Source organism: Labeo rohita, unplaced genomic scaffold, assembly GCF_022985175.1.
Source record: "Labeo rohita strain BAU-BD-2019 unplaced genomic scaffold, IGBB_LRoh.1.0 scaffold_1387, whole genome shotgun sequence".
In the NCBI taxonomy this organism is placed as follows: domain Eukaryota; kingdom Metazoa; phylum Chordata; class Actinopteri; order Cypriniformes; family Cyprinidae; genus Labeo; species Labeo rohita.
Genome location: NW_026127546.1, coordinates 7,153 through 20,602, shown reverse-complemented (window position 1 = coordinate 20,602; position 13,450 = coordinate 7,153). Strand labels below are relative to the sequence as shown.

The following is a 13,450-nucleotide window of genomic DNA, read 5'->3' as shown; positions in this document are numbered from 1 at the left end:
AAATTTCTCGATGGTAGTGTAAATAACACCTTTTTTACCTTGCCAAAATCAGCTCTGCAAAAATCATCCTGTTCTGGTTGAGGTTGCTTTAAATGTTAATGAGCTCTGCTCGCCCCGCCCCTCTCTTCTCTTTGTGGAGTGACGAGTCTGTTTACTTTAGCCACATTTAGCAGCTTAAAGCCGCTAAACTTGCTAACTAGCACATTATTAGAAAAGGCGATCGCAAGATTCATAAAAAAACCCTTATACTTACTTCTGCTGTAAGTGAAGCTGGATGACGAATGATTCACGCGTACATAGGCGGATATATGTAGATTGTGAAGCGCCTTCCATTCACAAACAAACGTAATCCACTGCATCTTCAGCAGCTCAGATGTCGGGAGTAAATGACGACCACTATGTTCATTATTACATCCAGTAACACAACACCTCAATCTCTCAATCGGAGATATTCTTATCTAACTTACATCCCTGCTCTGGCATCAAAACAATGGAGGTCGGACATGAGGTAAGACACTTATGTCAATCAACTATCGTGGGAGCGGCCTCTGTCAGTGTGACGGCATCTGAGAGTGGCTCAATTTGAAAAAGGGGATATTATTTTTACAGATTAATTAAAAACCACTGCATGGATTTTTTATCATTATAGGGTAGATGTGTACATACACAAGTTTGGTAAACTATTATAGTGGTGAGTGGAAACCACAGCAAGTACATTTTTTGCATTCCAATTTGCTCCAACAGCAAAAGAAAAAAAAAAAATCATGATAGTCTTCTTGCCTTGACAAAAGCTGAAAAAATCAAGTGTATATATATACATATGAAAATGAAAATCTAAAAAAAAAAAAAAAATAAAAACAATAACTTTGGAAACGCAACATCAACGTTTGGGAAAAGGGTCCACTAATGTGAAATGTAAAAGTCTTTTCAAGTATTACAACAGACTTTCATTTACACATAAGTCCAAAATCACCATTCTAAAAAAACCTATAGGAAATTTCCAAAGCTGCACAATGCTAATTGCATTCCTGCTTTTTGGACTACAGATTAAACTGTTCTTCTCTCTTCTCCCTAAAATTTGCTTTAATTTAACATATCAAGTAAAAAAAAAAAAATTAGAGATGTGCGGTGTGTAACTGGACCAAAGGGAAGAATAGCAGGCCTACTGTTTATGAAGTACAACTCAAATTCACTTCCCACACTTAAATCAATAAATGAGCGATTCTCGTGTGGCTCTATTTTTTTGTTTGGTGATTTCACTTGAATAACTTGACTTGAACTTCTGCGGTAGCTTCATGTAATCTAATCATACACTGTTAATCTTACCAGACTGTTACTAAAAATACCTGCCAGTACTATTCAGCAGAAAGGTAAACTCAAAGATAATCAGTTTACGCTCATGAATTTAACCAAGATTTGTCATTTTAATTCTCTTATATGAAGGTCACCAGTGAGTCGATTAGAATTACAAAATATTTCTTGCCACAAATTGCAGTTATTCTGATTGAAATGTTTTCTTCTGTTTTGATTATTGATATGCTTGTCCATTATATATTGAAGGTGGTAATAAAACATCTAAAACATCTATCACAGAACACTAATCGAATGATCAAATTATTTTTTCATTGATCCCATTCTGTTTTGAATGCAAGATGATGTAATAAAATACAACCAGAATAATTGTAATGATATTTGCATGTTGTTTATTAAAATGAGCTAAGTTAAGTTGTGTACATTGTTTATAAATGATTCATTATACAGCAGTTGTACTAACAGCAGTCACATAATAAGAGTTTTGTTTTTTTTTTTTTTTACACTTTCAAAATACATTTCAAGGAAAAAACAAAGCATGTTAAGTAATTATATTCATAACATAGTTTTGATTCTTGAGCTTAAGCATTTGCAGTGTTGTGTTCCACTCTTTTCACATTAGTGACTGCGTTTGGGCCAGTTACAGCACTTACAGCTGTCATCAAACACGGTACCTGCAGCACAGCTGTTTTCATAAGTATTGCCTCCTGCACAGTTGTAGTATTTGCTGGGGTCATAAAGAGCTTTAAGCTTATCGCAGAATCAGCAAAATCCCCCCAATGTTTTAGAAACCAAAATTAAACAGAGATTTAGACTGCACTTACCAATGAACTTTTGCAGTGTCCCATTTTACAGGAATGCATTAAACTGTGTACAATCTTATCATCAAATCTTATCGAAACATAAAAAATGAATAAAAATATACAAGTTTTGAAGACTTTGAAAGAGAACATCAGTGTTGTATTGCTCATATCTTATAACTGGTACATTGTGACGTAATAACATACGTGAGAAAAATAAGAAAGAACATTACACAAGACAAAAAATATGTCACATCAAATTGATCAGAAGTGACACTAAGGACATTTACAGAGTTTTTAAAAAATTCTAATTAAATGTTCTTTTGAGCTTTCTTTTCATTAAAGGATCCACAAAAGACTGGAGTATATATATATATATATATATATAGGATGCTTTAAATTGATCAAAAGTGATGATAAATACATTTATAATGTTACAAAAGATTTCTATTTCAGATAAATGCTGTTATTCTGAACTCTCTATTTATCAAAGAAGCCTGAAAAAAATTCTACTCAGCTGTTTTCAACATAATAATAATAATAATAATAATAATAATTAAAGTTTTTGAGCAGCAAATCAGAGTATAATGAATAGAATGATGTCTACAGGATCATGTGACTGGTGTAATGCTAAAAAGTCACATCTGAAATCACAGGAATAAATTACATTTTAACAGAAATATAGAAAACTGTTTAAAATTGAAAGAGTTATTTTAAATAGTTACATTACTGCTTTTGCTGTACTTTGGATCAATTAAATACAGGCTTGGTGAGCAAAAGAGACTTCTTAAAAAAAGAAATTGAAATAAATGCTATAATTCATTCAAATAAATGTGATCTTACCACACCATTTCATCTCTGTGTCTGATTTGAAGCGGGCAGAATGCTAGAGTAAATGTGTCTTAACTGACGAAAATAACTGTCATTTTTACCCATTCACTCATGCATTTAAATTCCTTTAATGCAGGGCAAACTGTTGATTATCTGATTATCCCTTACTTAATATCTTCTGTCTTCATGTTTTTTTGTTTTTTTGGTGTGTCATCACAACGTTTACGTCCCTTAAGAATGCGACAAGTTAATTTCACGGCTGATTTCAAAGGGTTTATTTTGCTTTAATGACCCCATGACAACACATTAAACGTAACTATACAGTATTCCCTTAAATATAGACTGTAAAAGTAAATATCTTACTGCAGTTTGACAGTACGAAAGAATGCAAAAGTAGAAATACAAAAAAAGTAGAAAATGCCTGTGGTGACAAAAATGCTCGTGCTCTCTTCATCTGTGCCTGTCTGCTATGTTGTGTAATGCATGCGCAAAGAAGCCACATTTTTGACATTTTCATTGATCACAAATAATTCAGTTCAGTGAACTTAATTACAATGCTTTAAGTAAAAGGAAGTAATAACAGAAAGTAATAAAAACCTCAGTCAAACTGAGTAATGTTCACAGAGCAGAAACAAATAAGTACGATTTTACAAAGATAACACTGTGTCATCTTTTACAGTGATACTATATATAGCCTACTGTAAATATACATTTACAGTTAAAAAAAAATCAATCTAATCTTGTGCCAATCAGGTGTTCCAGATATCTGCTGGTAGTTTATCAGCTCAGCTGTGTAATATAAGAATAAAGAAATCTAAGTCCTTGTGCTCCTGAAACATTATCAGAAGAATCAAACTTTATGACGTGGCAGGCTAATTTGTAATTTTATACAATCGCTTTGTAATCACTTAGATAGATATAGATACAGATACAGAGTTGATTTTAATGTTTTGCTGTTTGTTTATAAATCTCTGCATGGGCAAGCACCAAAGTATAGGCCCTATGCTGATCTCCTTAAACCGTATTTGGTAATCAATCATGTAACCAATTGTTTCTTTCTGTTCTGCGGTCCTGCTTAAAGACTAAACGTCATTGCACACTGAGTCCGAAAATTCAGTTTTTATTGATCCCATTCTGTTTTGAATCCAAGATAATGTAATAAAATACAACCAGAACAATTTTAATGATATTTGCATGTTGTTTATTAAAATGAGCTTTTAAGTTGTGTACATTGTTTATAAATGATTGATTATATAACAGTCACATAATAAGAGTTTTTTTTTTTTTTTTTCAAACACATTTTACACTTTCAAAATACATTTCAAAGAAAAAACAAAGCATGTTAAGTAATTATGTTCATAAAATAGTTTTGATTCTTGAGCTTAAGCATTTGCAGTGTCGTGTTCCACTTTTTCACATTAGTGACTGCGTTTGGGCCAGTTACAGCACTTACAGCTGTCATCAAACACGGTACCTGCACCACAGCTGTTTTCATAAGTATTGCCTCCTGCACAGTTGTAGTATTTGCTGGGGTCATCAGGGTTAGCATAGAGTCCATCGGGTTTTCCATTACAGAATCCTGATCCTGGAGCATGAGTGGTGGTGGTGGTTGTTGTGGTGGTAGTTGTGGTTGTTTGTCCGGGTTTGAGGGTGGTGGTTGGTGGCAGAGGAGGCAATTCTGAAAAAATACAAACATGTTAGCATTAGTTAGGCAGCTTTTTGGCTTTTGTTTGCTTATAATATTTAGGCAGTGGCTAAATGCAAATAGAGATAGATGCTATTTACACTAAGTTTACACAATATATTCTTTTTACATTATGTAAAGACAGCAGTATTTTCTTTGCAATAATTAGTAGTTATGCTATTTATACTACTTGTGGCAGATATTTGCACCTCAGTATTGTAGTACATTATAAAACAGTATGCAATAATAATGTATTGAGTGTAAATCATCATTCTTATTAAAATTATTAAATGGAAAAATAAAGCCCTCCCTACACCTACCCCTAATCCTACCTGTTAAATACCCATGAGGCACTTTATTTTCCACTTTTTAGTATTTCCTTTATTTTTATTTAAAATAAATGCCTTTCCAGTGTGATATGTGATGGGAAAGGGAGAAGAGTGAGTTTGGCCTACTTGTCTGCCGTTTTGAACAGCACCATCTAGTGATTAGCAAAGACTCACCGATATCCAGAAGATTGCGCAGATGGCCCATGAGAGGATAGTTCCCCTGATTACAGAACTGTCCTGCAAAGTCATCCAGATCAAGTGCCCAGACAAATGCTCCACCAAAGTTGTGGTCTTTCAGATAACGGACCTATGAATTGAAAGAAAAGGAATGATTTTCTAGTCACTTTCTGACAAATGTTAACAATGAAACACAACTACAGTAAAGTCTCAAATCTCAGCAGTACCTTAGTTTCGTAGCTCTCCTTGGTGTCAAATCCAACCCACTCATTGTTCTTTGTGGCATAAGGCACCTTCTGATCCTCAATCCACTGGAGGGTTGTTCCCGCTAGGAATCCACAGATCTATACAGATATTGGGTATTAGATATTGGGAATATTCAAAAATATTCTCTTTTAAAGAATAAATATAAATTTTGTGGACAGAATGACTTTTTCAAAGCTCCCACCTCATAGTAAGACCAGAATCCAGCCTCGCGAGTGTAGGTTCCAGCTGCAGCAGGTCCACTAGCTGGGGCTCCAACGCCAGTTTCTGCAGATGACAGACGGAAAGTGCGACCGTATGTGGCAAAACCCATTCTGAGTTTCTCGAGAGGGGTACCGTTGTCTCTCCAATAGCGCATAGCGGAATCCTGAATGAGAGTTGTGATTTTAAAATGGATTCATTTGGGAGGTTTGAAAATCTCATGTTACAGTAAATCAATTCTTACGACATTGAAGTGGATCAATTCTCCCTCATCCTTTGAGCCTTGGTACAGGGGGCTGTTGTGTCCTGTGAAGCTCTCCCAAGTTCCATGGAAGTCGTAAGTCATCACATTGATGAAGTCCAAGGACCTGGAAAAAATCATTACATCAATCACAAGGGGTCTGAACCTCAGTCTCATGCTACCGCTTATTTTCACCTCAATGCTTTGCCAATTTGTAAATGTTATGATTCAGTGTCATCACACTTACTTGGCAATCTCAGCAATCTCGTATCCTCCATCAATTGTCCCTTTACCAGCTGCTACAGCAGCGCTCAGCAGCAGTCTGGGTCTGCCAGTAGCTATGCCCTCAGCCTCATAGGCCTCAATAAGTTCCTGCAAAGAAAAACATAGATAAATACTGAAAAGAAGAGAACTGACTTGACCTAAATAACCAAACTACTGTCTTGAGCTGAGCTGCCCATCAGTGAACTGAATCAACACCTAACTGAAGCTGAATAATCTATAAACTATTGTGTAAAGCACTATATACATAAAGGTTACTTGACCTGACATGAAAAGAGATTAAATAAGAAAAGTGCACTACTATACTTGTTTAAAAAGACACTGTATTACCCACCTTGCACAGCAGTGTGAATCTTTGTTTGTCTTCAGGTGGACTTCCTCTTGATCCAGGGTATTCCCAGTCCAAGTCCAAACCATCAAATCCGTAAGTTCTCAGGAAATTGATGGAAGACTGAATAAACTTCTGACGGTTTGCAGCAGTGGACACCATGATGGAGAACCTGAGACAGATTTAATGAACAATCTTAGATGTTTTTGCATTTCATTTGACAACATTAAACTAAACTTGATCATTTTTTCAGAATACTTACTGTGATGAACCAAAGTTCCATCCACCAACAGCCAGGAGAGTTTTCAGATGGGGGTTTCTGTGAGGATAATGGATATATTTTAGAATTTTTTGATGTACAGTGATTTAAGGTTGGCAATTATAACTGCATTTTAACTCTTTTTTGTTATTCACTGAGCAAATTACTTCATAGTCTCACAAAAAATCATAAATGACTTGAGAAATTGAACATCTGAAGTGATAAACATTATATTGTAACTAATATACGTGTTCTTGAGTTCATTGAAGGCCTTGTAGAGAACTTCATCGTTCCACTCGTAGGTGACCAGCTCGTTGGCATAGTTGATCATCGCAAAAGCGTAGAGAAGGTGAGTACAAAGGAAAGGGTCGACATTTGCAGGCGTATACTTTCCAATTCCAGGTCTGTACTGAGACCAGTTGGTGAAGTAGCAGCCCATGTCCATGGAGACGGCTGGATATGGATACACAAAGAAGCTCTTAGACAAGACATTTTGAGTTGATAGTCATCTTTCTGATTTGAACATATCAGTTATTAGTAGTTCATTAAAATGAATTTGATGTAACAGATACTCAGTGACTCACCAACATGGCAGAGCACCAACCCCAGTCCTGGAAGACACAATGATATCATGTAAATGACAGTTATAAAAGAATGAATAAAATACACTAGCATTCCAAGTATTATTTCAGCATATTACCTGCAATAAGTGTAAGTTTTCCCATTTTGTTTTCTTCCAAATGCTCTGTAAGTAATAAAGAAGATTTTTGTTAATTACATTTAAACTAAAAACAGAAATAAAGATTTTAAGCTGAAGTACAATTGCCGAACATACCTAGGATCCTTTTCTCAAGCAAGAAAAATGTGAAGAGAAACTTCACGACCTCTCGCTTTTTATAGTAAATTGGATGTTGTCTAAGCCATATTGGATGATTTATTGTAACGGATGATGTAAGATATGGTATCTCTTGTAAACTATGGACTAAAATGACAATAACGTGCGAGTAAAAAACCTTTGGCCTTTTCAGCACAATTTACATGAAGCTAAAATCATAGATAAGATGAAAAAATGGGCCTGCTGCAATAAAATCTGTGCAGTGTGCCAATGATTGTAACACTGATATCAAATTTGCAGGGGATCTGTTCACTTCTACATATTGAAGAATATTTATCTGATGCCAGATATTGATTAAGTTTTGTAAAAAGTAATTATGAAAAGAATTGTCATGTAATATGTATCAGAGGAAATTACAATGTGCAGTACATTTAAAGAAAAAGATAACTACACTATAGCTGCTCCTCTAAACTTTCAGAAAAAATGTAATGAGATCTGCATCTGTGTTAGTCCTTCGTTGAAGGTATTGCTAAACAGAATTATTTCTATTAATAGGGATTTTTATCCTAACTAATCAAAAATGTTACTTTAGATGTGATTTCTAATATAAGTATTAGGTATCTACATGAAAGGTTTTAATGCAGATTTCAGCACAACAAAATTGTATGGGTCCAACTTATTGTATGAGTTGTATGAGTGATTATCTTTAAGATAACCATATTATATAAGATCATTGTGCTATCAGAACCACATAAAAAAAAGAGCTTTAAGCTTATCACTTCAGAATCACCATAATCCCCCCAATGTTCTCGAAACCAAAATCAAACAAAGAGTTAAACTGCACTTATCAATGAACTTTTACAGTGTCCTCATTTTACAAGAATGTATTAACTGTGCACAATCTTATCATCAAATCTTATCAAAAAATATAAAGTGAATAGAAATATAGTAAAAGATTCATAATAACAAGTTTTGAAGATGTTGAAAGAGTGTTGTATTGCTCATATCTTATCACTGGTACACTGCGACGTGATGACATAATTGTGAAAAAAAAAAGAAAGAACATTACACAAGACAAAAACTATGCCACAAAACAACAATTTGTGACTGTATAAAAGAACTCTTTAAAATCTAACTTTTTAAATTTAATTTTTTACATTTAATTTAAAACAACTTTTAATATTTTACATTTCACATAGTATTATTAAAAATTCCTGTTCTTTTGAACTTTTCATGAAAGAACCCACTGAAGAGTAATGGCTGCTGAAAATTCACCTTTCCTATTACAGGTATAAATTATATTTTAAAATATATTAACATACAAAAACAGAACATTTAGCGCAGTTACACTTTAGACATCCTGAGTTCTAGTCTCGGTTTACGGACCTTTGCAAATCCCATTTCCCTCTCTCTCCCGCCTCGCTTTCTACAACACATATTGATTGAAAGCCTGCATTGTCCTTTTATTTTTCTTTATACAACAAAATTAGGAGCATTGCTCCTGACTGGTGTTAGAAATCTAACATATAACCACAGACAATAAATAAGACAATAGACCGTACAGTACAATTATGAAAGTATGTACAACAACACTGTAAAAAATAAAAAGTTGAGTTAACTTAAAAAATTAAGTTAATCTGCTGCAAAGCAATTTTGAGTTTACTCATCTTTAAAGGAGGGAAGTTGTGCCAACTCATATATAAAAGTTCAGTGAACTTCAGTGAAGTTGAGTGAACTACCAGTCAGAGTTGGCACAACTTAGTTCTTAAAGTTCAGCAAACTCAAAAAAGCTTCGCAGCAGATTAACTTAATTTGTTAAGTTGACTCAACTTAGTGGCACAACTTAGTTCTTGAAGTTCAGTAAACTCAAAAAAGCTTTGCAGCAGATTAGCTTAAATTGTTAAGTTGACTCAACTTAAAATATTAAGGTAACCAGCTGCAAAGCTTTTTTGAGTTTACTGAACTTCAAGAACTAAGTTGTGCCAGTAATTTTTTGCTTGAAGTTCAGTAACCTCAAAAAAGCTTTGCAGCCGGTTGCTTTAGTATTTTAAGCCAACTCAACTGCATTTTTTACTATTTAAATGTATAACTTTAAATCTTACATCCAGACTCTAAGCCACATTGTATGCTCCTCCACATCCTTTAAGAATACAAATGCATGCAGTATGAACAATACTGTAAATATAACACAAACAAGATTTTGTCATCATTACAGAAAGTATTTATTGGCATTCTGCAAAATTAACACAATTTAGCTTTTCTCCACTCAAACTATGATGTAACTAGGATGTGACTATTTACAATAAAAACACTCTTAAACAAAAAACACACACTTAAAAATTATTTTTTTAAGTGCCAGAAAAATGTAACAATAAAAATATTAAAATTCTGCAGCCGTAAGTAAAGTTTTAAATCAAAAGTCACAAAAAAATGTTTATATAATTTAAACGTTCATCTTGCTCCATCTATTATTTTGGCGCATCCATAATGCAACAAACACACTGGATCAAGAAGCAAAATATTTCAACTATTAACACAACACTTAAAGGAATAATTCAACCAAAATTATTCTGAAAATTTATCATTTACTCACTCCCATGTTGTTCTAAACCGTTGTTCACACTCAACACAAATTAAAATATTTTAATGAAATTTGAGAGACTTCTGTATTGAAAGGCTGTTCACCCAAAACTTCAAAGCGTTCATAAAGAGATCATAAATAATTACACACTCACACAAAAACTAAACAAAACAGCAAGTAGTTTCAGTTAGGTACTTTTATTTTTTTTAATTGACATGAACTTGAAGCAAAAATGAAAATGCTCTAAAAACAGTTATTGGCTAAATACAAATAATAAATGACAGTTGACAATGAACATGAAAAAAATACATAAGAAAGTAAAAATACAAACAAAACAGCAAGTAGTTTCAAAAAAAAAAAAAAAAAAATAGAAACAAAACAGCAAGTAGTTTCAGTTAGGTACTTTTATTTTTTTTAACTGACATGAACTTGAAGCAAAAATGAAAATGCTCTAAAAACAGTTATTGGCTAAATACAAATAATAAATGACAGTTGACAATGAACATGAAAAAAATACATAAGAAAGTAAAAATAGAAATAGAAAATAAATGACAGAATTTCCAGGAATAATGTATCTTCAGGATCCTCTGTGATGCCTTTAAGCCCATCAATGTGGTGTGATTGAGTGGCAGTTTCTCTGCAGATGATGAGGTTGTGAATATGATGCATCTGAAATACACAGTTGAGTTTACAGTTAAAGAGTGTCCATGTGTTTATGTAAAAACAATTATGCTTATGAAGGCCATAAGCAAAAATTTACATATAAGCAGTATGCCCTTCAAAATATTAAAAAAAAAGAAAAAGTGATTTAAAGTGGGATCTTGGGATAGTTTTATATAGCTTTAACACTTAAGCATAGACTCATTTTTAAGAAAAATCTAACAATGAATAAACTCATTACCTCTATTACTTAGTGGAGAAGAGAGTATCCTTAACCGAACAGAGCTGGTCACACAAAAAAGAACCAAAAACAAAGAAAAAGACATTATTGGCAATGGGAAACAAGTTACAATATGAAAGTTAAAATTTTATAGACATTGTAAGAAAGAACTTCACCTGTTGAAACTGTGTTGATAGTCTGTGTAGCTGGATAGTTGATGTCCAGAAAATGAGTAATGAGGTGTTTTGACAGTTACTAATTTTTATTTTTTTATTTTTTTTTTTTAAAAAGCCAGGAATAAAAAAAAAAAAAAAAAAAAAAACTCGGTTCTAAACAGACCTTTAAAGAACCATCTTTTTAGAGTGTACTTATAATGCAGTGCTAATTGACAGCTTTTAAGCTTTCACAGTATAGAAAACTAAAATATAATACAATTTTTTTTTAATACATGTTATATAAGGCTCAAACTCACAGCACTTGCAGAGATGGAGCAGCATTTAGTGTGAAATGCGTGATGTGTAATGTGATCACGTCTCTTCAGAAGACTTTGTTTAAACCATTCGATTCTTATGTATTTGTTTTACAATCTCTTTATGAACATTTTGAAGCATCAGAATTTTAGGTGAATAGTTTTTCAGTGAATGAACAGAAATATTTCAGGTTTCATTAAAAATATCTTAATTTGTGTATTAAAGATGAACAAATGTCTTATGGTTTGGATCGACATGGCGGTGAGTAAATGATGACAGAATTTTCATTTTTTTGGATGATCTAAATTAAGCCAAAGAGGACAGCAACAGCAGTGGTAAGGCCATGTATATATTGCAACACAATCTGCGTCTCTAGTACTACATCCTAGGCACCTTTAGGTTTGAGTGGATGACAACATCATCTTTCAGTAATAGTTAAGATGCTCATCTTCATCCCCTTGGTGTGGACATCCTCTGGCTTTGTGTCCTGCAGTAAAAAAAAAAAAAAAGAAAAGAAAAAGAAATTATATTTCCTACTAAATATTGACATTAAATGTTTAAAACATAACAAAAAATAATAATAATAAAATTCTGGATAACGACTAGTTTTTACCAGTACAGAAACAAGTCAGAAATAATACAAAAAATACATGTATAAAAGAATACTGGATATTTTCACTGTATGGAATAAACTGAATCTTACTGAAGCTGCTAAATTTGTTCAGTCAAGAGGAGTGAGTGTTGTCTTAGCTTTTTATTTTTTATTTATTTATTTATTTTGTAACATTAACGGAACAAATATCAGCAGGTTTATGAGGCTAATGTTAATGCACGGATCAAATTTACTGACACACAGGCGAATTTATCTCTCCGTTGACTCTCATTTCAGACCTACAAGTGATTGTTTATGTAAATAATCACATTTTGACATAACTTTATGTGTATTTGACAATTTAAGCGAACTAAGCTGCTACAGAGAGATGAATCTGTGATCGCATATTTTCTGCACGCTTCGGTTGTGTCAATAAACACGTTTATCATCTTACACGTCTTGCACTTTCACATATACGCACCAGTATCGCGGCAACGAAATACAACACATAATTAACCTCTATCTGGTTAATTATACACTCGTTTAATCGACATAACATTTGAACTGTATCTATAAAAATATATCTGTATACATACCTTGCAAATGCCAACGTTAGCTGATCGTGCTTGGAAAAACAAAGCTAGCTAACTAGTTAGCCGCCAGACTTCATTCAACAATGTTTATTCTTTCTTTAAAGAACATTTACAAACCTAACTGTGTAGTTTATTTGGCTTACTTTCTATATTAAATCTGTGTAGAAAGAACTTACCTTAAAAGAAGACATCCGCTCCCTTTGCCATCGTTGTTTATGTTTGAAGCAGTAAACTCCGTGTATAGTTCAGCGATGGCACTTTGCGCGATGGCACTTTGCGACATTTTTAAACTGAGTGAACAATTTGCAAGTTGGAGTTTTTACAGTGAAGTGACTGAGTCATAATATTGCACATTGAGCAATCTGAGTAAAGTGACCATTGACAATATTGCACACTGACCTCTACACTGATATGAAACAGTAAGTATATATAAATGTATACACAAAAAGTACAAATTAAAATGGAATAAGTGGCAGTAGTGATTAGTGACCAGATCTGTACCCTGATCCATTGTCCGTATCTTCTGTTGGATCGTGGGATATATATATATATATATATATATATATACACATATGTTGATACATTTGTTCAACATTCAAATCAACGCAGGGGTATAATAACAATATATCATGTCACATTATATTATAATACTAAAATGCAAATGTATTATGGAGAGCGACAATACTGTGTACCAATAATGAAAGCTTTTAGTATCAGATATGGTAATATTACCCAAGAGGTAATTAATTATTAATAAAAAACTGAAAACAAATCCCTTTTTTTTTTTTTTTA

General features: G+C 33.2%; 1 protein-coding gene across 2 annotated transcripts; it reads right to left on the bottom strand.

The window, feature by feature from the left end:
- Nucleotides 1-1,832: 1,832 nt before the first annotated feature.
- On the bottom strand, nt 1,833-7,577 carry LOC127158203 (acidic mammalian chitinase). Of its 2 annotated transcripts, XM_051101354.1 has the most exons (13): nt 7,543-7,548; nt 7,408-7,452; nt 7,292-7,318; nt 6,956-7,160; nt 6,711-6,767; nt 6,455-6,620; nt 6,086-6,210; nt 5,842-5,965; nt 5,581-5,763; nt 5,360-5,476; nt 5,130-5,262; nt 4,417-4,620; nt 1,833-1,985 (listed from the first exon to the last, which is right to left on the bottom strand). In XM_051101354.1, the coding sequence occupies exons 2-13, from the start codon at nt 7,430-7,432 to the stop codon at nt 1,930-1,932; spliced, it is 1,422 nt and encodes a 473-aa protein (XP_050957311.1). In that variant the 5' UTR covers nt 7,433-7,452; nt 7,543-7,548; the 3' UTR covers nt 1,833-1,929. The 2 variants fall into 2 exon arrangements, with proteins under 2 accessions (XP_050957311.1, XP_050957310.1); XM_051101353.1 differs by lacking the exon at nt 1,833-1,985 and having other exon boundaries at nt 4,123-4,620; nt 7,543-7,577.
- Between the last annotated feature and the right edge of the window lie 5,873 nt (nt 7,578-13,450).

Excerpts from the sequence above, each read along its gene's own strand:
- LOC127158203 (XM_051101353.1), bottom strand. The coding sequence starts at position 7,432 with ATGGGAAAACTTACACTTATTGCAG. Across the intron at positions 7,319-7,407 it reads AAAACTTACACTTATTGCAG|GACTGGGGTTGGTGCTCTGC; the intron begins GTAATATGCTGA and ends TGTGTCTTCCAG. Across the intron at positions 5,263-5,359 it reads AGGAGAGCTACGAAACTAAG|GTCCGTTATCTGAAAGACCA; the intron begins GTACTGCTGAGA and ends TTCAATTCATAG.